The sequence below is a fragment of the Perna viridis genome, chromosome 9 (genome assembly GCF_037379345.1).
Source record: "Perna viridis isolate PV_CMFRI_1.1 ecotype Kerala chromosome 9, ASM3737934v1, whole genome shotgun sequence".
Lineage (NCBI taxonomy): Eukaryota > Metazoa > Mollusca > Bivalvia > Mytilida > Mytilidae > Perna > Perna viridis.
The window spans coordinates 26,238,112-26,262,809 of NC_142453.1; the positions used below are offsets into that span (position 1 = coordinate 26,238,112).

At 32.3% G+C, this 24,698-nt stretch overlaps 1 protein-coding gene across 3 annotated transcripts; it reads left to right on the forward strand.

Moving 5' to 3' along the window:
* LOC148607529 (uncharacterized) lies at positions 1-23,601 on the forward strand. 3 transcript variants are annotated; one of them, XM_088544814.1, is made up of 19 exons: positions 1-111; positions 3,535-3,598; positions 5,266-7,010; positions 9,763-9,905; positions 10,259-10,856; positions 11,131-11,328; positions 12,041-12,124; positions 12,532-12,601; positions 14,438-14,501; positions 15,166-15,241; positions 15,510-15,611; positions 16,108-16,206; positions 16,724-16,800; positions 17,323-17,423; positions 17,727-17,826; positions 18,965-19,021; positions 19,373-19,456; positions 20,161-20,271; positions 20,667-23,601. In XM_088544814.1, the coding sequence occupies exons 3-19, from the start codon at positions 5,441-5,443 to the stop codon at positions 20,736-20,738; spliced, it is 3,606 nt and encodes a 1,201-aa protein (XP_088400940.1). In that variant the 5' UTR covers positions 1-111; positions 3,535-3,598; positions 5,266-5,440; the 3' UTR covers positions 20,739-23,601. The 3 variants fall into 3 exon arrangements, with proteins under 3 accessions (XP_088400940.1, XP_088400942.1, XP_088400941.1); XM_088544816.1 differs by having other exon boundaries at positions 10,259-10,487; XM_088544815.1 differs by lacking the exon at positions 3,535-3,598 and having other exon boundaries at positions 21-111.
* Positions 23,602-24,698: the final 1,097 nt, after the last annotated feature.

The following is a 24,698-nucleotide window of genomic DNA, read 5'->3' on the forward strand; positions in this document are numbered from 1 at the left end:
TTTTATGTTCTCCTAATGTCAAGGTCAAATTAATGGCCGACGAATTTCATTATGATCAGTTCCTTTCTACTAAAAATTGATTTTTTAAATGCTTATTCAATGAAATATCAGGTAAAAATAGTTAAGACAGTAAGTTTAATTATGAAGCTCTTTATTATCGGCCTTATGATGTTGTTTTTTCTCTGATCAGTTGATGAATGATTACCCTGAAAAATGTACATTATTTACCGGATTCCTAAAATGACGCTTAGCCCTGTATTATCACACATTATTGTAGATATCATGTGTACCACGTGGTTTTTAACACAATTGATTTATCGGAGGCGTTTATCCCAAGAAATTTAATCAAAGGAAACCTAAGTATTTTACAATGGATAATTTTTATTTGCACTAATCCTTTGTGGGATTCACTCTCCGGGACTGTTTCAATGCCAATGGGTGGCCAAATCGAACACTCAGTCTCCAAGGGGATTAATATGAGGAAGATGAAACCTTAAACACTCTTGAAGAAATATAAATTCAAACACCTTTCATAATTATTGTAAGCCCTGTTATTAGTGGTGTACTGATCATCAGGAACATCGAGTTATCAGCCATTAGCAGGGCTTCAATTCGATGATTGGTTTAAGATATCAATATTCGTTTGTTCATGTCTTAGAAGTTTGAAGATTTTGTCTTTATCCTTCTTTTCGAAGTCATCTTCTCTCTTGTCTGACTAGACTACTTATCTTTCTCATTGTTTTTGTTGACAGACAGTTTGTTCTATTTTTAACCATAACATTGGATGATTCTATTTGTTATCTGTCAGCCGAGGTGGACAGGCCTCTACTCAACAAGTAGCTTTATTGATGATGATTTCACCATAAGATATAATAACATCCAAACTAGGTATTGGGGGCATTCTGGCAATAAGATATAATTGAAGGATCATCCTACATATAAACAAACTCCCAAACACTGATCATCAACCAGCCCTCAAAGTACCTTTTGAAACTAGGTGGTCTTTTGGCCACCAACCTTGAAATTTTAGTGTCCAACACAAATTTTAAGTCGCCAGAAAAAATGTTATCACAAGTTCAAGTAATACCATGTATTTTCATTTTGTTCAGGTCATTCACTTTTTTAATTTTTAGTGTGTTTTTGGTTTTAGTTTTTCATGTTGTCTGGTGTCCTTGTTCGTTAAAAAAACTTATTAAAAGTGTTTGTTTTAATTTCTCCTACATGTAAACGAACTTCCAAACACTGATCATCAACCAGCCCTCAAAGTACCTTTTGAAACTAGGTGGTCTTTTGGCCACCAACCTTGAAATTTTAGTGTCCAACACAAATTTTAAGTCGCCAGAAAAAATGTTATCACAAGTTCAAGTAATACCATGTATTTTCATTTTGTTCAGGTCATTCACTTTTTTAATTTTTAGTGTGTTTTTGGTTTTAGTTTTTCATGTTGTCTGGTGTCCTTGTTCGTTAAAAAAACTTATTAAAAGTGTTTGTTTTAATTTCTCCTACATGTAAACGAACTTCCAAACACTGATCATCAACCAGGCCTTAAAGTACCTTTTGAAACTAGGTGGTCTTTTGGCCACCAACCTTGAAATTTTAGTGTCCAACACAAATTTTAGGTCGCAAGAAAAAATGTTATCACAAGTTCAAGTAATACCATGTATTTTCATTTTGTTCAGGTCATTCACTTTTTTAATTTTTAGTGTGTTTTTGGTTTTAGTTTTTCATGTTGTCTGGTGTCCTTGTTCGTTAAAAAAACTTATCAAAAGTGTTTGTTTTAATTTCTCCGCCATTACAGGGAATTAGAAACAATCGATGACATGCATGAAATTGTTTTCAAAATCTTGTTACTTTCAAACGTACTGGTGACAATTGAGTAACATATGAAAAATACCAGCTCGGACATGATTTTTTTCCAGATTTTTCGGTTGCCAGTCAGTATTATTTCAAGTCGCCAATTGGCGACTTTAATATTGTTTTCAGTCGCAAAAACGTTATTTAAGTCGCCAATGTGACCATTTCAGTAGACTAAATTGAGGACTGTCAACCCGGAAATCTTTAATGATTCCCAATGCTACCTGTTATTATTTACTCTTAATGGTATAATTTGTTATGATATACAGGTTTTTTTGTTTAGTGTTTTGGTATGAAATATGTTACATATCTTACGATTGGGGCTTGACAAAACATTGTTCGGGCTTAGTGTACAAAAGATGAAAAAGTCCAGGGCTCGGGTCTTCCAAAACAAATTTTCAACCCTTGTACTTTGACACGAGAGTGTAGCTGTCATGGTGCTTTTTTTAAGCACCTGATTTTACATGCACAAATAGGATATTGATGGTTTTTCTCACCATAAGTATACTGAACCCAGTTGATAATACAACCAGTAAAGCTCCTCTTCAGGAGTGTATTAATTGCACATAAATGGTTATGGCATGTACCAAAAGTGAGTCCCATTTTTTAAAATTCCCCACAGAACTTATATGTGTATAAAATTACATTTTTCTTTTAAAAAAATATTGTGAAGCTGTCCTCGCAGCAATCTTAGTTAAAGCTTCATCAACAAAGAGATAGAAAACAAAAGTTCATTTGTCTGTTTGGATTGAAGATTTAATATGATGACTTTTTTTTGTTATGTATTTATGTTTTATCTTTGCACACATTTTATGTTTATTGTTCATGTTTTTATTGGGTGTTTTCAGTTTTTGTTTATTGTCAAAATGCGAGCAACAAGATGAAGTAGGTTTAGAAGCAATTATATCATCCAAAAACACATTTTTTTGAGGATTTTGGATATATACATGTCCACCTAGTTTTAGGTTTATCTTTCTGGTTTTTGGAAAATGACGAGGTTTCCAGGTATTCAAGGTACATTTTGTACCATAATACAACAATACATTACTGAAGAACACAGGCACTCAAGGACAGGATATAGTTATCAGTGCTTTAGACTTTTTGAAGTTTTATTATGTCTGAACAACCCCCCCCCCCCCCAACCCATCCCCCCCACACACTCACTGTTTTAAGCACAACTCCTTTGATACTACTGCACCATATTTTATGAAACTTGGTAGGTATAATTTTAGTGGGGATAATACATGTATGTGTAGTTGTTCTGACTTCATATTAGCAGGAATTTATGATACACTAAATTTTGTTGGAGTTATGAGCAATGTATGCTTTTAAAGGCAAAAACAAGGTTAAATTTGTATAGTTTCTATGAAAAAATTATCAACTCAACTTATCCTAACATTCAACATAAACCTCTATCTTACAATTTATATATATATGTACAACAAAAAGTGTACATGTACTTATTGATCATTCAGGGAACTCAAGTTTTTAATTGTCTATTGGAAACTACTTTAACTATGATGTAGCACAGTGTTAATACATGCAGGTTTTTCTGATCTAAAGTTTTACTTGCCTTAGATACAGGCTGGGAAGTCTTGAAATCAAAATTTAACTCTGCCAAGGTGATTAAAGTTTGAAAGTCTTGCAGAAGAAATAACTAGTCTTCTTTTTCTTTTTCAGGTTGGTTAAGATGACACAGTGAACTTATTTCCAGTACATGTCTACATGGTCCATTTTCAATACTGTAATCATCATATTATCACTTTTTCTTATATCATTATTTCATTACATGTACATGTATGAATATTTTGTAACACATGGTGATAAATCAGATATTGTTTATTAACCAGTGTTCCAGATAGCCTTGCTTAGTCTCGAAAAGGGACTCCCCAGGCCTCAGCCTATCAATTCAATTCAGTTTTTATTCTTTTTTTCTCTCAAACCAAATAACAATGGTACAAAGAATTACAAAGAATCATTTACAATTACTTCAGAGACCACAGTTTAACATTGAATAAGCTTAGGCTATATATTTACATTGAATTTTTTTTTTCAAACAAGATACATGTATATTAAATCAAAGTGCATAGCACTTAAATGACACAGTTCCCATTGATCAGGGCTCAATCTACTTTAGAAAAACAATGAGAAGTGACTTCTCTTTCAGGGAGACATTAGAGAGAAATGGGAAATGGTTGGGAGAAGTGAACACTTGTTTTAATTACATCTACATGTATTATATCTTACTTACATGCACACAATATGAGCAAGCATTTTTAAATGTTTATCTTATTTTAGTGAGATTTGATTTTGATTGATTTAAAGTACATGTACATGTATGTTTAGATTAATCTTTACTTCCTTAAATGACTTCAGGTTATGTGTTTTATACCCATCATCTCCAAGATTGTTTGATATTTTTATACGACTGCAAAGAATTGTGTTTTTTAAAATGACTGGTATCATTTGCATAAGGGACTAAAAAAGAACCACTTTGATTTTGGTCAGTTTCTTTTCCTATGTCAAATATTTAATTGGAAGAAAAAATCAGGAGTTACTGAAAGCTATTGCAGTTTAATAAAGTAAGAATATAGTGAAAGTGGTTGCCTTCTGCATTTGATACATATGTGTCAGTTTTACTTCATATGTTTAGGTAATCTATAACTCTCCTTAACTTTGGGAGGTGTGTGAGGTAAAAAGGGACATGTTAAGTGATACTTCTAAGCTAAACTCTTATTTTGATTTTAATTAGAATGATACTAGAACATTTAATTTTTCATAGATTTTTTTATTCTGATTTGCCAACTAAGATGAGAAATATCAATGAATGGTGTATTTTTGTTCTTTAGGCTATGGTTTTTTCGCATAATCAAATTCATAGAAATGAAAAATTTTACCTACAGAAAAGACACACTAAACTAGGGTATATTCTGTAGTATTTAGCTTCAAAATTTTGGAAAATGTTTGCTAGGGGGTTTTGGGGGGCATACCCCCCCCCCAAGTAAATATTGAAATGTTAAACCTAAAATCCTGCATTCTGAGGATATCTTGAACAATTTTTCAAGAATTTTTAAAAATTGCAATCTTCTAAGGGGCGCCCCCTGTATCTGCCATTGGCTGGTGGTTTTAAACCATAGCTAGTCCAACATTCAAAACATTTTTGAAAACTATTTCCTGCATCACTGTGAAACCTGCTAAACCAAACCTCTTGTTCATTTTAGACCCTTATTCGGTTCAAGATGCACTTCAACTGATATGGACATTCTTCAAAAAGTTTCTGATTTAGACAGGTTTCCAGTTTATTAAGAGTTTAGTTTAAATGGATTTCCCTGTATATGATTTGCCCTTTCTGTGATGTAGTTGATCATCTTATTTATACCATTGTTATATACATACTTTTTTTGATTGCAGGTCTTTCTATATAACAAGTGATTAGTGCTCAGTCAAGCATACTTGCAAGGTTCAAGGGTCAGAGTTGAAAACCTTAACTTTGTAATTATTTTCAACTGTGCACTTTTAACAACATGAACTTTTCCATTAGACTGTTTTAAACTTTTTGTGGTGTTTTATCAACACTGAGCTCAACATGGCTGAAAATGAACCACCTTTGTCAGTTCAAACGTCCAATCAAAAAACTGATGGATTGGACATTGATAATGACAAGGGTGAGAAAAAGGCCAATGTAGCTCAGATTCCAATGATAACCAGTGACATGGAAGAAGGAGAGATTTTGTCAACTGATGAGGAAACTGTAGATGGTCTAAATGAGATTCGTAAGCAGTTGGAACAAGAATTGAGTAAGGATGAGAATATTGGAGCTTTAAAGGAGGACGTGGATATGGAAGATTTATTAGATGTGAAGAAAGCTACAGCTACATCCAATGAACTTGGAATTAATTTTGGTTTATTGGCAGAATGTAAAAAAATAAATACTGACAAGACTTCTTCTAACAAGAAATCCGAATCTAGTTATCAGGGTGGAAAATCTCATAACAAAGATAGCCGTGACAACAGAAGTAGGTCAGAAAGTCACGATTCAAGGCGAGATAGAGATAGGAAAAAAAGCAATGATAGAGGAAGCAGTGTGTCAGATAGAGACAAAAGAAAAGGCAATGAAAAAAGTAATAATAGTAAAGAAGATAGGAATAGAGACCGACGGAAAAGTAATGAAAGAACACCAAGTAAGGGAGACAACTCAAGAGATTGGGGTAGAAAGAGTGGCAATGACAAATTCAATGATAAAGGAAATTCTGGTAGAGATTCTAATAGATATAATGATAGAAGTGGTGGCAGAGATATGGGATCTGGTAGTAGAAATCGACATGATAGAGGTAATGATAGGGGTAATAGAAACCGGGAGCAAAGGTCAACCAATGAAAGAGGCAATGCACTGGGCAAAGGAAAGCCTAATGATACAAGTAAAAAGCAAAACAATCATGGAAATAGAAACAATCAAAATGATACAAAGAAAATGTCACCAAAATCTTCAAGCGATGAAAAGAGTGATCTATTTAAATGCCCATTTAAACAAACAAATGAAAAAGATGGTGCGAGTAAAAATAGACAAGAAAATGCAGAAAATGATATTGATGAGTTAAATAAATCTACTGATAAGGTTGAAACAGTTGAAGAGACTGATTCTGATAAAATTGAAGAGGTGCTAGATAATTTAGAGGAAATGACATGTAGTTCCAGTAGTGAAAATGAAAAGTTATCAAAAACTGATGGAGAAGTTTCTAAAGACATTCCTGCCACTGTCAAAAGAAAACATTCCATAGAAAATGTTAATATTGAACAAAACCAAGAATCTGTCGAACCACCGAACAAAAAAACAAAAGTTGTTGAGGAAGAAAACGAGGACAGTCTTGACGAAACCAGAACATTTCCTTCTGCTCAAGAATTCCAAATTATTGATGACATTGGAAATGATGAACAAGAAATGGAGGAAAAAGAATCAGAAAATGAAGAAGTTGCAGTCAACAATGATGGTGGTGACAATGTTGATGATGGGGAATATGTTAGTAGTGAAGATGATCTTGATGACAATGAAATCTACTCCTGGTTAGAAGATGGTATCAATAAGAAGACCATTAGTAAGGAGATTGACTACCTAAACCTTGAACCTGTTGATATGAAGGAGAAATTTGTTCTTGTTGGTAATTATATACTTGCAGTTATATTCACCTTTATTAATATTAGGCAGGAGGTGTTACATGCTTGTCAAAAACTCACAAAATTCCTTTAATCTGTTGCAGATCTCATTTATAACCAGTCTTGTTAATCATTTGGTTATTGCACTTTCGAGATATTAATAATAGGATAATGAATTGGAAAGAGTGAATAACCAAAATATTATCACAAGTGCTGAAGAACATCTAGATTTAGCGAGTTTTCGGAATTTGTTCTGCGCACAAGTTAAATCCTCAAGCGTTCTTGGCACAAGTGATCATATTTTGTGTTTTAACGATGACTAATTGATTATCCTATATATTATATAGATTTTCTTCATAATTTATCAATATTTTCAACATGAATGTTGAAGTCTGTGATTGTCAGATTGATTTCTATGTTGTGACATTTTGGCGGGAGAAAGTCCGAGAGTGAAATTACCAAGTTTATTTCACAGTGCAAATTATCAAAATTTATTACACTGGGAACATTTAATAAAACACTGCTATCTATATAATACTAATAATGATTGTTTATCAATTTTCACATGGAAGAGTTACTATTTTTGATTTTGTTGATGAGAGAGAATTGTGTCCAAATTTAAAATCATGTTTGTTTCCCTTACCCTATCTACCCATTAAAATTGGTCCTATCATAATAATTTTATTGCTCTTTTCTGACCAGATTTTTTTTAAATTTTCAAAGTACATGTAATATTTTTCACTTTTTTGAAAATGATTTTTACAGATTAAACTTATGAAAAAAAAATTTTCCCTACCCAACTTCCCAAAGCCAGAAGGTAGGGTTGGGTAAGCAGAAACAACAGTGTGGCCTGAATGTATGTTTATTTTTTTCTCCAAAATACATATGTGTATACAGATAGGGCTATAATTACATAAAAGTTCAACATGTGTAGGCAGAAAAGGCAATGTTTACTGGTCTTTGTATCACCTCTACCACTGGCAGTGCCTGGATATGATATGGATTTGTACTGGAAATAAACTTATCACTAACTATATTTCCAAAACTACAAAACATCTTGAAAATTTTGGGTCACCTTGACTGTAAATGTACTGCCTTTTATTGATTTAATTTTTGGGAGTATGAACTCCAGCTGTTTCTTGTTTAGACAGAGATGTGTGTTGGGTGGGGTGGGTGACCCCGGCAGGATTTTTTTTTTACAATTGTACAACAGTAGTGCACAGCTTAGCCTCCATTACAGACATAAAGATGTTAAACTTTTAATAAAGTCCAGTAAGCTATTGGTAAAGACTTTATTTACTAAGTAAACAATCCTTTTATTGCACAGAAATTTATAAATCAGTACATTTTATACAGCTTACTTTTATATGTTCAATGATGTTGTTTCAAGGTTTTCTGTCCAGGTTTATATGATACATGTAGTTTTAAAATTGTATTTGAAAGGAATGCATTAATAAGAACTTTGGCATAAAACTTCAAAATGGAAGCTTAGTAGTCAATACCTGGGCAGAGGTGATTGTTATGTTAGTGACTGTCTGTGTCATGGGTCATGACTGTTCGTACACTACTGTCAACACAAATTTTATTTTTTCCTCTCTCCACAGTGGAGATATTTTGAGTGGAGTCACAATGTCTCATTTTCCTCAATGGAGTCACTATTTAAGAAATTGTCTGTAATTAACATCTCCTGTTTTTTATCAAGGTATATTTAATGGTTCTATCAGTTTAATAACATTCCAGTAAAGGACAGAAAAAAATATTGAAAAATATTTAAATGGAGAAATTTATCTTATTTTTCTCTATGGTGGAGTCATAGTGGAGGACATGAGTGACTCCACTATAAGAGTGAAGAAATGTAAATTTTGTTGACAATAGTTCATAAGTAATATATTGATACACATACATGAACATACAGTGTAACATATACACTCCTTTTAACCAAGTTTAAGGTTTTTTTCAACTACAAGACCTGATATCTATTAATAAACTCTCCCTAAATAAGGAGGTAGACCTAGGGTAAGCGACATAACTCTTGAAATCAGTGATATGTTTATACCATATTCAATTTCATCAAAGCCTTTCAAGCTTTCATATCAATCCAAGTTACTGTGATGCTTTGGTGCTTACATGACATTGATGTAAAATGCTGAATACAAACGTTCCAATGATTTGCAAGAGTTGTGTCCCTTATACATGTACCTTAGGTCTACCTCCTTAATTGAGTGAGAACCTTAAACTTAAGTTCAGAAAATAAATATACATGTACATTTCTGTTTGACTGTCCATCATGATGTTGCACATAAGTTTTCATGTCTTCTTATATACTGTGAAAGTACTTTAATTCGTGGATTAGGAAAGATACTAAATTTTGTGGATTTTTGAATTTGTGGTTTTGAGGTTTTCAGTTTTTGCAATCATAGGAATCTCCTTTTCGTCATGAACCTAATTTTGTGGTCTGGCTCACCCACAAAAAAACACAAAAATTGGTACCCCACAAACAATAGTACTTTCACAGGAACAAAAGTACTGGTACCTGCTGGATTCTCTATATAAAGATGTGCTCTTTTCTAGAAGTTTTTGTTTTGACCATTTTTGTAAAAGATATGGACTGCAGCAATGTTTTATTCTATGTATTGACATTTCTACTTATATGTAACATGACTGAGAATCCTCATATTGCTACTGTTAAATATTCCTTTGTTTGCTTATTTCTGCAATACTTCATTGATGCTTAATCCATTTTGCTTCCATTTCCAGAGAGAGGAATTGATCCATTTGAAGTACTTCCAGAAGGATGGGTGTGTGTAACACATAATAGCGGGATGCCAACATATCTACACAAAGCTACTAGGGTGGTTACACTGTCTAAGCCATATTTTCTAGGGTCTGGAAGTGTAAGGGTAAGATGTCATTGAACAGTAACAACTTGTATGTACTATTTTTGTAGACATAAAGCAAAATTAAACGGCCTCGAATTATTTTTTTGTACTTGAGCAGACAGTCAAACTAAATTGACCATATACCAGCTATATGTACATGAATATACACGTACATGTAGTTTTCTGTTGTCTGTACTTAACAATGGTTTTAAGATGAAATGCTTGGATACTACTGAGGAAATCTTGAACTCGATTTTTTTTTGTATGTAATGTCCCAATTATTGACTATTTATCACCTGTTCAGATTAAATATTTAGAAGAGTAATTTAGGTTCCATGAAAGCTCTTATTAATGTTGAGTTTCTGTACTTTTAGCGACATGACATTCCACTTAGTGCCATACCATGTCTTCAGTATAGGAAACAGATCCAGAAAGAAAAAGATAATTCTGTAAACATCAATGGAAGAAATTCTAATTGCCAGGGTAGCAAAACACCTGTTACTCAAAACGAGCAGCCTGTAATTGTTGGTGAAAGCAGTGTTCAAAACCAGACTGATATTGATGACACTGGTGCTAGTCAAAACAAGCAAACCCTAATGAATGGTGAGTTGTCAGGATCAGAAACAGTCAGAACAAAGGGAGAACAAAATGTTACTAGTCAAAATAAACAGCCAGAAGAAAGTAGAGAGGTACAAAGTACTGAAACAAAGTCTAACGAATTTGATGAAATGTTGCCCATGGAAACAAACCAATCTGTAGAAAATGGAACTTATTCATTTACCAACTTATTTTTACCAAATAATGAAACAAACCAATTTGAAGTCATTAGGGACAATCAAAATGTACATTCCAATTCGAAGGGTGAATTAACAGATTCTGGGGTTCTGGATAGTACTCCTCTTAGTGAGGACAAAACAGGATGCCAGAATGACACACAGAAAATAGATCAAGATATTGGAGAGGCCTTAGAAGGTTTGAAATTTCGTTCACATTGAAATCTGTATGAATCAAGCATTTGTTAAAGGATATTGTTATTTAAAGATCAGAAGATAACAGATGCACAAAATGTATAAAATTTTCCAATTGATTATAAAGATACAGCAGTATGGTAATTAAATAAAGTTTACCAGTAAGTGTACTTGAAAGTAACAACTTATGCACTTGATAAGATTATAAGTCTTGAACTGATAATGATCTAATAGTTCATGAAAATAACATACCAGTTCCTTTTTTCTTTTTTTAAAAGCAACTTCTTCACCTGTGATTGAAAATGGCATCTATGAGGCTGTACCACTAGAGACTTCTGTAGGAAAGGACATTTCTGGTGATGAAAGCAGTGAGCAGAAAGAGTCATCACAAGATGATACAACTGACCTTGATAAAACCTTGACCTTTGAAGAAAAAGGTGATGACTCTAGTTGCCTAGATACTACAAAAACTGAAGGTATCCTTTTCATTAGGAAAAATAAAACGTTTTAATATTGTTTTTTTTATTTTCACATAAGGGTATACCAGAAAAAAAAGATGTTTTAATGTAAGTTGATATAAGGAAACTCTTTTCTGCGAGTCTGTATGGTTTGCAATTAAAAACAGGATGTGAAATGGAAAAATTGATGTAATAATGTTGAATGAAATATATGTACCTTTGTGAAATTTCTGGAATATGGGACATAATTACTATGGAAACTAATACAATTTATCCATTCCTCATTAAAGGCCCTGATTTATGTACCCTTAAGGAGATAGACCTAGGGTGAGGGACACAACCCTTACAACTCATTGGAACATATATATTCAGCATTTTACATTAGTCTCATGTAAGCATCAAAGTAACTTTGACTGATTTCTTTCTGTTTCAAATGAAAGCTTTGTAGACTTTCGGTGAAATTGAACATGATACAAACATATCACTAATTTCAAGAGTTATGTTTCTTACCCTTGGTCTTCCTTCTTAAAACGAAACCATGAACTGAGTACCTGTCATATACAGGCATTTTGTATGATTCATAATAATATACATATATCAATTTTAGTAAATTTTAAATTGTGTCAACTGAGCATCAACTTTTTAAACCAAACAAATTCTTAAGCCATAAAGGGGATGAGCTTAAATAGACTTCACTGTATATAATTTAATTAATTCATCTATTTAAAAGGTGAGAAGACTCCTGATGGACAAATGCCGGGACCACCTGTGAAGATTGAAAGTGTTGCTGAGAAAAAAATTGAAAACTCTGTCTGTAAGTATCTGTAATTGTTCTTGGTCAAGATTCCGAAGTTATTTCTGGTCATCAAAGGCATAAACATATGTTGCTTTCCAAAAAAATCCATGGAGTAGCAAGGGAGTTTCTCATACCATGTCAGTTTTTTTTTTTTAAATAGATTCCATCCCTTATTTGCTTGGTTACATGTATTTAAAATTTTATGATCTCATTTTCAAAAGGTCAATATAAAGCGTTAAGACACATGTGTAAAATTAAGATTTTCCTGAAACTATTGAATATTGATAAATTTCTGTATGATTAAACCTGTCTTTTATGTTAAAGCTGTATTTGCTGTTTATTTTAACCTTGAATATAACTTCAGTAAAGCATGTGCAGTATGATATGCAGTTAATACTGACACACTTTACTTCTATATTTCATAGCTGCTGAAGAACTTCAAGATTACTGTAAATCTCTCTTTGAGTTCAAGACAGTCACTGTGAAGAAATTCAAGTAAGCAAACATGAGTTACATTCATCTTGTTAGAATTTTTTAGCACATCAGGGGTCTCATGGTAGCATTTTGTCCTTGAATGCAGATGGTAGTAAGTTCAGTCCTTTGCCCAGTTATTCAAAATACTGTAAAATTTATACACTGCTTCCCTGTCAAGAACCTAGCATATTGGAGATACATGGAGAGCGACGACTGGTTGGTTCTGGGTCAGAATTATTAATCCAAGTAAATCACATGCTTACTTGCAGGCTGTTGCTTCTGAGAGCATTTAAAATCTAGCTCAGCTTGTCAGACCTGTGCAGCTGTATTAGCCAGGGTCTGTTCTATTTATTAAACCTGCATAAGATATCTGCCATAGCGCCATAGGACATGAAGCCACAATCAGTCAGTCAGTAGATTTATTTAATATTACGTCCAATTCTACTTGCTGGTTAGATTCTTAAGGCAAGAAATAAAATATTGTTTGTTTTCTCTCCTATGATCGACACACTTAAATCACAGCGACCAGACAAATTTTATTGGCCATTGTTGTCAAAACTGTTTTGTTGCATTTGTGTCATGGGATATATTTTGTGAATCTACATCAGCAAAGTGCTTCAATACATGGATCTTTATATAGATTCAAGCATTTACATGATTCAGAAGAAAGATGGCAGGTCACATGATTTCTGTGTCGTCCTTTGTTGTCAATGTTTATAATTTTGTTAAAAATATTATCATCAAGAAGATTCTGAAGGTCAACCCAAAATTGACAATGGGTGATATATTAGAGGAGGCAATTGAGGATGAGACTTGATCAATGCACATGTTTTGGTCAAAGTGTTTGATATGACTAATCAGTGATTTTTATTTTCAATTTGAGGATCATGTTCATGAACTAATGTATAATTTTAGTCACTCAAAGAATGTATTATTGTACATTGTATGTCTAGTCTCAGTGGCATCTGTTTCATTTATCATGTTTATACAAGATGTTCTAGAACAGTTTCTATTTTTGCATTGAATATTAAATTTTGATATTCACTAATGATAACTTAGTATTAAATGTCCTGAGGTGTTGAAATTTATTCAGTGTTTAATACAAATATGACACAAAATGCCAAGATGACTAAATATAACAGAAACAAAACAATATGTAGTAATCAACAGCAATTATCTGGTCTTCTTAATATATCAACTAAATCATACATTAAGTAAACAGCACAGCAATCCAGGAGGCCACTTAAAAAAAAAGGAGACATATGGTTTGCGGTCAGGTTTTCCATATTATGGCCTGTACTCCATTCCGCCACCTGGGGCACCCAACCCAGTTTCTCTGTGGGCAGAGTGCCCTAGCCCCTGACCAGGGTTCTGAGCACTATTTAATCGCCTTTTACAACAAGCTTAGCGCTGCTGTGGGCCTATTCTCTTGACACCCGGGTGCCCACGGGCTGCATCTTTTAGTTCAGGTCTTCAAATAGTTAAAAACTCCACAACACTGTCAGACCATCTTCGTTCCAATTATTATTTTGAATACAAATACACTACTTACAACTTGAATAGCATGAATGAATACATGTACTGCAAAATTACCCTTCAAATTCTCATTAAGAAAAATAATTATTTTCCCTACCTACCTACTCACACCTTGAACAATTATATTTTTATTGTTGGCCTAACCTAAGTAAAACTTGATTTTGCAATTTTTTTTTCTTTTCATTTTTTATATTCACTTTAGATTTGGCAGTTTTCTTATTGATTGTGGTCTTTGTAAATAAACGTCTGCTTAAATGAAGTACATGTATGAAAAAAATATAATTTATGAGATGGAGTAAACATAATTTTGTTTGTTTGTAGAACATGGAGAGAAAGAAGGAAACATCTCAATGCAATTAGACGGAAAAAGTCTAGACCTGCTTTGGTTAGTATCACATCTCTGTAAACAAAAATTTTTTCTTGATTGATTTTATTTTATGGTTTCTGTTAAGAATAGAAATTAATTATTTTTTAATTATAAACAATCCTCAATTAATCCATAAAACATATCACAGCTGCTTGTTATTGATATTCTTTGAAAGGCTGAGTGAGAATAATCAAGGGAACCAAGATTATAGCGGTAATCAAAAGAATGCAATCCAGGGACCAAACAGGAAAACTGACACACACAAAGAACATAAAATAACCAAAAATAATAAATACAAAGTAACAAAAGTACATGAGCAACTTGAACTCCACCAAAAACTGGGAGATTGGACTGGTTTTTTATGGTGCAGATAGATACGCTGTAACGATCCACAAGTTCATGATGACGACCATAAAACTTATGTAGTGATGACTTCAATCTTGTAGCTAAAATATATTTCCTTAAAATAAGTTGGATAAAAGTGCCAGAATAATAAGACAAGTATTTTATTTTAAATAATCAACAGAATAAATGCTAATATTATTGTTGTACATTTAACAAAATAAAGAATTGGCATGTTTGTTACTCAGGACTACTCTTTTGTATGTGTGCTACTCATATACATCCTAATCTATCATTCCTGTGTTCTGACAGCATGTTCACAATTTGTTTCTATTCATAGCCCTCCAAGACCAAGTTGATAACATGTGAAATACCTGTACCAAAGGACAGTGGATCAGAAAAACCAAAGAAAAAAGGTAAAAAGATGAAAAACTCAATTTCAAATAAAATTATGAATTCAGTAGCACAGGTTAAAGGGTTCAAGGAATCATTCCTAATGATTTAATGAAGCCAGAGTTAAACACAAATATATTTAAATTGAGTGTCTAGAATATTACAAGTTTGTTATATTCACTTATTTTGGTTTCCAAATCCATGATTTTTTTTTATAATTGTGTTAACCTTACCTTCTTTTTATCCTTACATACGTGTACTGTATCCTGTACTGATAACCTCTCTTTGCAGAATTTGTCTTAAATCCTGCTGGTAAATCACCTGTATGTATACTCCATGAATATGCTCAACATACTTTGAAGATACAACCACGTTATCGTTTCTTAGAATTAGGTAAGATATTGTCATACTATGAAATGTTAATAGTAAAATCAGAGATTAACAGCGATCATGAGACAATAACCTCAACAGATAAAAGATAAAAACATTAGCAGCAAACATAAAAAAAAAAAAAAAACATTGTCAAGCATTTAATTCAAAATATAATATAATAATCCCTTTATGGATACTTAATTTCAAATGACTCAGTGTTTTAGGAATTTAAAAAGAAAATGCTCCACGTGAAAAGGGAAAGTGGTGAATGCGAAACATTTTTCCAACACACACACACACACCCCCAGGTGTCGGGAAAGTGGAATCCTGGAACACTGCAGATGACATACCAATATAGGAATATACTTGGAAAGTGTCTTTAACATCAGCCTCATTAATATCGGATAAAAATACAACAAATGGAAAATGCAACAATTTGTCCACAAAATGTAAATACATATATAGAAAGTAATATTTGAAGTCCTACATGTAGATTAGTCGATAATTTTTCTTTCAGAAAATGCTCAGAATCCATATAGTGCCATAGTATTAATAAACAATGTTGAATATGGGAAAGGTTTTGCCAGCAGTAAGAAACTTGCCAAGATGAATGCAGGTTTGTATTAGTGTACTTGCTTTGTTGTCATCAATAATAAATTTTCTTGACATATATACTGACAGTTCAGGCTGTGTTATAAAAATGTTTTTGTTTTTTTTTTCAATGATACTTGTACATGTCTTTTCACTCTTTTTTACCACAATTGCCTGTCCGTCAAAATTTTATTGCAATTTTCTTGGCTTCCAATGGATATACTGATTTCAAATTTAGTGTGTGGCTGTCCAAAATCAACTTCCTGTTTTATGGGGCTTTCCCATTTGTGGAATGATAGAGAAATTTGTTGTCACAAAAATCTCGGCTTCCAATGGATAGATTGATTTCAAATTTGGTTTGTTGCTTTATAAGAGGGGACATGTATTGTAAGGGTTTAGGGTACTGTCTAGTTTCAACTTTCTGTTTTGTGGGACTAAGCCATTTTTAGTTACATTGTATATGGAATGACAGGAAAAATTTTTGTCAAAAAATATTTGTTCCTGATTTGATTGTTCATTTTGTACTTTACACAATGTTACAGCTAAAGAGACATTAAGGATTCTGATACCAGGAATGACAAAAATCTGGGATGAAGATGATGACATGGAAGACATGTCGGTAAGGGGGCATTTTTATACTCTGACATATTATTTCCTCAGGGGAGGAGGTACACTTTTTGTACATGTAGAAAACTCCTTTGGTGTTTTCTTTGACATTATAATACCTCGTTTATCATTCTATGGATTTTAATGAGACTTTGTATGAAGGATGGGTATTATATATAAATGTAAATGTAAAAGTAGGAAGATAATCATTGCCAGGCTTACAAGGGCAGATAATCCAACCAAGAGTATGTAATATTTAGAATTTAACAGATAAATGGGGCATCTTAATATTTGACTCCTTCAAGTTCTTGCTAATTTGGTTGTCTATTAGACTTTATGATGTGATGGCTTTCCATTTTATATTTATGTGTATGAAGAAGTTTACTCTAAAATATAGGCTGTTTGGTCTTTTTCTTTGACTTAAATAGCAATTTTCTTAAGTACTAATCCTATCGTACAGGTTTTTGGAAGCAAATTTGTCATATTGGAATTAAATCAGACCTATTTTTATACTATCATGTCATCTCTTTTTCAGTTCTTTGATGAAATTAAAGTAGAGGATCCAAGAGTGTCAGATTTATGTACTAAGACAGGTCAACCTAGTCCATATCAGATTCTATTAGAATGTCTCAAAAGGTGTGTAGTTTTCATTATTTCATTACTTAATTACATGTAGTTAATAAAATGTTCTAGAATGAACTTTTAAATGACAAAGAAAAGGTTGGCCTTAATTTTTCATAGCTACATAATTATGACTACAAGGATGATTTTTTTCCACTATTTCAAATCCCGATTTTACCGTTACCTTTCTTTTTTACTGTATATTTCTTTTTTTTTTTTTTTAATATTTCCCAATATCTGCTTTGTTTGTTGACCTTGTAAAATCTTCCTAGTTTCTATGTTTATATATTAACTTCACTTCGGATTTTGATTTTATAGAAATTATGGTATGGGTGATACTCATGTTAAAACAGATGTTAAGCCACTGAAGCACCAGAAAAGTGAATATACCCTAAATGTTGGCAAACATAGTGTAACGGTAAGAAGGAAGAAAATTACACAACAATAATATAATATAGGTTTACCTTAATAATCATGCAGAGGGTGACAAGTGCATCTAGTATAATTCTTTAGTGATTTTAGAGCTGAAATTAATGAAGGAAGTAAATTACAGATTTTAATAACAATAATATAATATTGGTTTACCTTAATAATCATGCAGAGGGTGACAAGTGCATTTAGTATAATTCTTTAGTGATTTTAGAGCTGAAATTAATGAAGGAGGTTGGCATAATGGAAAAAAAACTTGACTGTTTATTTTGTAACCATTTGTAATTAAAAAAAAACAGGGGAAATATTTTCAACAGACTTTAATTTAACTGTCTTGACTTATTTTATTATTGTCCCAAACTTGATTTATAAAATATTTTAATTTGTTTAGAATGTTTCAAAAAAAATTCTTCTTTTCAAATTCTTCTTTTTATGTATTACTCTTCGATGTACATGTAATTAAAACACAATACAAGATTCTTTTTTTTTAATTTTCACCATTTTTTTGCAAAATAAGCATATACTTCATTCACTGTGAAGGTTTTGGTGAACACAGATAAATTGTCCCAAAGTTAGATATGCAAGGGTGAATATGTCTTATTTCCATTTTGAAAAAAAAAATACAACAAAAAAGTTAATATTTTAGTTTCTGATTTATTGGTTCAAATTATTGGTGGTCAGAAGTCCAGGACCCTCAATTGCTGGCCTAAGACATTTGAAACTACATAAATCCTGGACCTTCAATTCTTTTCATTGGTACTGTATTTAGGACTTCTGGTTTTTCCTAAGTCCTCAAGGACCTTCCACACTTGAAAGGAAATTTGAAACCTGAATATTAATGTTAATCCAACTACTTGTACATGTAAATATATGATGTTGCAGTACTAAACATTTTATAGTTTATTATTCCCCTTACTATACAATATAATTGAGGTACATGTACATGTTTGTCTACCATTTGATACTAAGTGTTTACATTTAATTAAACTTAATGAGTAAGTTACACATACTTTATATATTACATATCTTTTCCTGAATTTATGATTAGTTTGCATGTAAATCATGTAAATTTAAATACCTCTCAGGTAGGAGGATATATTTAGTTTTATTTTTCTTCTTATTTGCAGATTGTGTGTAAAAACAAAAGGGAAGGAAAGCAGAGGGCTGCTCAAGCCATGTTACAGGTACATGCATGTTTTTTAATGCCAGCTTTTCAATTTATTGCTGTGTGTCTGTCTACGATTTGTTAGATAATTAAGAATGCTGTTCCAGTAAATCAGCCCTTAAAGGATCATGATACCTTTAGAGTAAAATATTCTGATGAGAGGGTGCTCCCTTTTGATTTTCAATGTTTGTTTTTCACAGTTGATTTTTTTAGCATGGGTTTTAGCAAAGCTTTTTATAGTCAGTGCCACCTACCAGGTGTATGTATTTAGATAACTACTTTTCATAAATAAATAAAGCTTACAACAAAAACATAGCTTCATTTTTTATGTTTTTCAGTTTATTGATCTTTTTACTGTTTTCATTTCCAGCAACTCCATCCACATATCAACTGTATTGGATCATTACTGAGATTGTATGGTCAATCCTTTGGTAGAGAATTAAAGGAGAAGAAGGTAATATTCCTAATAATGTCTGTCTGTTTGTCTGTCTGTCTATCTGTTTACCTTTTAAATCGAACAATGCCTAAATATTTAATAGAGTTTTTAAATTTTAATGAATGATTGGCATTTTTTTTAAGATGAAGGTAAAGTGAGATAAATTTAGTTTGAGTTGAGGATTCTCTTAAATTTTTTGCCAAAAAGGAAGGGAAATGAGCTTGGCATATTTGAAATATCTTCTTTATTACTTGTGACTAAAGGAGTGTTCATTCCATTGTTACAGTGAAATCCTTGATTTACATATCACATGAAATGTAGTATTAGAACTAACTTGTTGAATGAAACAAATATTTCACACTATTTTAAGTAAAAAATGCCTATCAAATATGTGGTAACATCCAAAAATGCTTCCTTCAAATGGTTCCCGATCATGTATCCTGCCAAGATTTGGTGGGAGCTTTGCAGTTTACACAGAAGACTAGTCAAAAAGCTTGTATGAAAAGTGAAAAAAATCTATGAATCATGAATCCATGAAAATTTGTCCCCATGAAATCACTTTCAAAGACAAAATCGTGAAAATAAATGATTATACAGTAGTTTAACATGTAGCATTACATGTTCAGAGTTCACCAGGCAGTAATGTTGCCCCTTTAATGAACTTGCCCATATTATTTTTAGTATCATAGATGATAAAGCAGGATTTTTTTTATCTTTTATAGAAAGAAGAAGAGTCTGTCACAGAATTACAAACTCATACACAGGCAAACAGGCCTAACATAGCCTTACTAGACAAACTTAGGAAAGAAATGTCCAAGTTACAAGCTCAAAGGGTAAGACACATTAGATGTCCACCTTTTGGAAAGGTGGCATTAAATATTAGTGTGAGAAGTGTGATATATAATCTACAGAATTTCTTGGAGGAGTACTGAGATGTTAATATTAATGGTTGAGATGTCCAAATATGGTCAGACAAAAACTAAGGATATGATACACTATGAACCCAAAAACAATTCTGCAAGAGGTTTTTAGCACATGTATTAATTACTTAAACCCATGGCTGATCATACCTGGAACAGTTTTCAAGTTAATATATGAGATATTGTTCTCAGTTAAATCAAGAATTCCTATGAACTTTCAAGTTCAAAGGTCAAGGTTATAGGGTCAATTTTTAACAGAATGTGGATATAGTATTCAATCATAATCATTGGGAGAATTTTTTTTTCAGACTGCAGTAACATCCAAAGGAAGTCTTCTGATAGACAAAGTACCCACAGGAATAACAAGCCTGGATCTCTGAAAACCAAATCTTTATTGTAAAGTGCTGTTCATTGTTCTTTGAAAAGAAGTGTTTGTTGTTGTAAGATATGAATTGTGTTTATGATTTATAAAATTCTAATTATCTTTTTAAACTACTGCTCCATATATCAGGTATAGTCCCTGAACCAATACGCACTTTTTATTATTTGATAGATCAATTTCCGGAAACTGAGTGGTCTTAATTAGTTACTGGTGCCTGGATTTTTTGTTGTGGTTAGAATAGTGTATTTATAATTTATAAATTTCCATCTTTCTAACAATTGCTCCATGTGACTAACTTTGATATCAGTGTGTTTCTATGTCATTAATCATGTTATTCAGCAATTGTCTAAGCAATTCTATAGTATTTGAAATGTAAAATGTACTTTTAACATACAGAGCTGTATTGTGAATACCAAAATCATTATTCAACTTATAATATCTAAATGTTAAATTATTGGATCTGTGAAACTTTCAATCATTTTCAATCGACCATAGTTTTTTATATACCCCCCTCCAACTTGCATAGTAAAGAATATATAGTGATAGGAGTGTCCCCCACCCTTCCATCTGTTACACAGAGGGGGACCCATCTCTAATTCATTACTCATTCTACACCGGCCAATTGGAATTTAATGAAACTTTCACAGGATCTTTATTACATGTTCCCATTGTGCACCTCCTATTTTAGATTTTCACATAGGAAAACATGGCTTTTTGTCATGTATGAATATAAAACATTGGGAGACTCATCTCTTATTTGTTACTCCCCCAACCCTGATGAATTTAATTTAATTATTAAACTTTTGCAGAATTTCTATTACATATAACCATTGTGCATCCTCTTTTTACATTTTGATCCAAATCAATTTGGAGGTCAGAAGTGTAAGTTATCAAATGGGGGGGGGGGTAACAATTTAGTGAGCATTTCTCATTATTTTTCTAGTTTTTCATGTCAACACACAATATTTTCTAACCAAAGATGTTCAGAGAAATTTTATATGAATGAGGATAATTTCCAAAGATTTATACCTCCCAGTTTTCTGCATCTCTATTTCTCTTAATAAGAATATTAGGATTTGATTTTAAAATTACCATAAAGTTTAAATTCAAACATGTTTTAGTCACTATTGAAAAATTCATACACAGTGGATTCATTCTTACTCTTGAATAATATGATGCTGTAAATTCAAAGATTAGAATTACTTTGTTTTTAGGGTTTTGTTAGTTTATTTGAGTATGCAATTTTTATATTTATGATTTGAGAAAAATCCTGCATTGGCTATGTAAATAGTCAGTCTTGTTCAAGTTAAACCTCATTGTTGTTTCATTTAGCCACTCCATGAAGGCACTTACAACACTCCATTCTACTTTCTGTATAGATTACTTCTCTTATAAGCAATCGTGACTTTGAAAGCATTATTCATAGGGTAAATTTAAGAAGTCTGAAAAGGTCACCTGAACTGAAAGTAGAGTGGAAAAATTGTTAGGACCAACATGCAGAAACTGAGTTATTAGGTCTAATTCAAATTTGGAGGTAGATATTTTCTATGGCTTGTCACTGCAATTATCAAGTATAATATTAAATATAATTTTATTTTTCAGAAATCTTCTTTACTGGTATTGTTAATTTCAGAAATCTTGAAATATCTGGTAATTTATTATTTTGTGTAGTTGAGTTTGACTCAAATTTTGTAAGATTTTGTTTACTGGTGATAATACAGTACCTGAACCGATCCATGCAACTACAATTATGATTGGTCATTGATTGGTTAAACCGAACCATTAAACTGGTGATCACTTCATGTCACCACCAAGCAGTCAATACATTTTATGGACTCTGTTGTTTCATTTGTAAATTTTCTGATGGATCCTTCAGCGATTAATCAGTCTGCAGCCTTCCACTTGTCAGATAGTTGCTGTGATTAGTTCAGGTACTGTGTGTAGTCATTTTTAAAGAATTCCGTCATAATTCATATCAAGAAAATCAAACACATTCTTTTAGATGTAGGAATATGCCAAAGTGACCTCTAGTATAATAGTATTACACTGTTTATGTGCAATAAATCTGCACTCTGAGGTATTTGTAAGGTGGTGTGAAATCAATTTTATTGTTTTTTGTTTTTATTTTAAATCTTGAAAGAACATAATTCAAGATTTTTTTGGAAGTGGAGAGAAATTATTAAAAATTAATATGAAGGAAAAAATAAAAGGGATTTTTTTATTTGTATATTTGCAATTCAATAGATAATTGTACACAGATAATCATTTTCATGAAACTGTGAATGTTTAAACAAACAAGGTTTCATGAATTACAGGACTGTCAAAATGTATGAGGTATGCAAATTTTGAAAGACCAAAACGAAAAAATAAAGAATATAAGAAAAAAAAAACATGTTTTAAATTTGTTTTGAGATTAGACAGACTTTATTTTACCGGAACTACATACATGTGCCTATTCTCTACATGTTATGTTTTCCACTGAATCTTTTCCATGTGTCATTTGACATCATTACTGTACAGAGAAATATAGTTTTGAGAAAAACTATTATGGGATTTTTATTTAGAGAATGGGGGTAAAATGGAGAACAATTCTGTACCTTGAACTGTTTAAAGAATCAAAGGAAAAATAAGGATTTTTCACTGGAAAACTCTTGGGTGTCGAAAGTGGATTGTGCCCCTGCACCCAACAATCTGTGTATGGACTTTATGAGTTTTGATGTCTGGTTTGAACCATCATTGTTATGATCTGCTTTATATGTGTATGTTTCAATGTCTGTGGTAATGTTAATAATTCATATGTATACATTTGCCTAGATGGTGAAGATGTGATTGATTGGGAATAAAATATTGATACATTACAAGTGCTCTCATTCATTATGTGCAAATATGTACAAAAATAGTCTTTATGGAATGGAAATTTTCATGGCTGTTTTGTATGGATTTTGGGTCAAACATGTAATAAGCTAATGGAACACACAAATAGAAAACTCCAATAAAAACTGAAGTTTATAAAATTATAAAATTGACAAGCAAGAATAATAAAAAAAAAATTGTATTTATGACTACAAGTTACTCAAGCAATGCTAGAGGTTGTCTGGCAAGTATTGTCCGACTTGTTGCCAGTGGAGAATGGAGGAAAGGGATTCCAACTTCTTGCGTTTTAGGAGTAACTGTATGCAAGATCAAAGTTAATCTTTAATAGGCATAATAGTACTGTAGTACTGCATCATTTTTACAAGATGACTAGGCCTGGCTGCCACATGCCCAACCTGAAAACAATACATAAGTCTGAAAATATTTTCCACAATCTGGTCTTGGCAATCAGATGACTGCTTGTTGTGCTGATTCACTACCTAATATAACGCAAAGATCAACTTCTGTGGTGAATAAGAGCAAAGAAATGATATTTATAGGAAGGTTTATTATCATATGTAGATGTGCATGAAGGAATTTAGTTACTGTCATAGTATTCCAAGTGGAGATAATCCAACTTAGGTTTTACGTCTTCAAAACTTGTCAGCACAACTCCTCAAAACCGTTCAAGGGATTTTGATGATATCTTAGGCAGGTCAGGCATTGTATGTAGATGTGCATATGAAGGAATATAGTTACTGTCAGAGGACTTTAAGGAGATATTCCAACTGAAGGGTTTTACATGTTTAAATGTTGTAAGCGTAACTCCTCCGTAACTGCTCCAGGGAGTGTTATGAAATTTGATAGGAAGGTTGGTATGTAGATTGTATGAAGGAATGAAGAAATATAGCTCCTGTTAATAGATTTCAATGGGAGACAGGGATGGGAAATAATTGAACTTACAGGTTATAGTTCATTTTTGAAGCAAAGGGTGTTCTTTTTGTGAGCTTCCCCACATTATTTCTGTTAATATCTATCATCTATACTCTGGAATGGGTTCATAGAGGGCAGACCGTGCCTTAATCCCCTAAAATTGGGGAAGTTT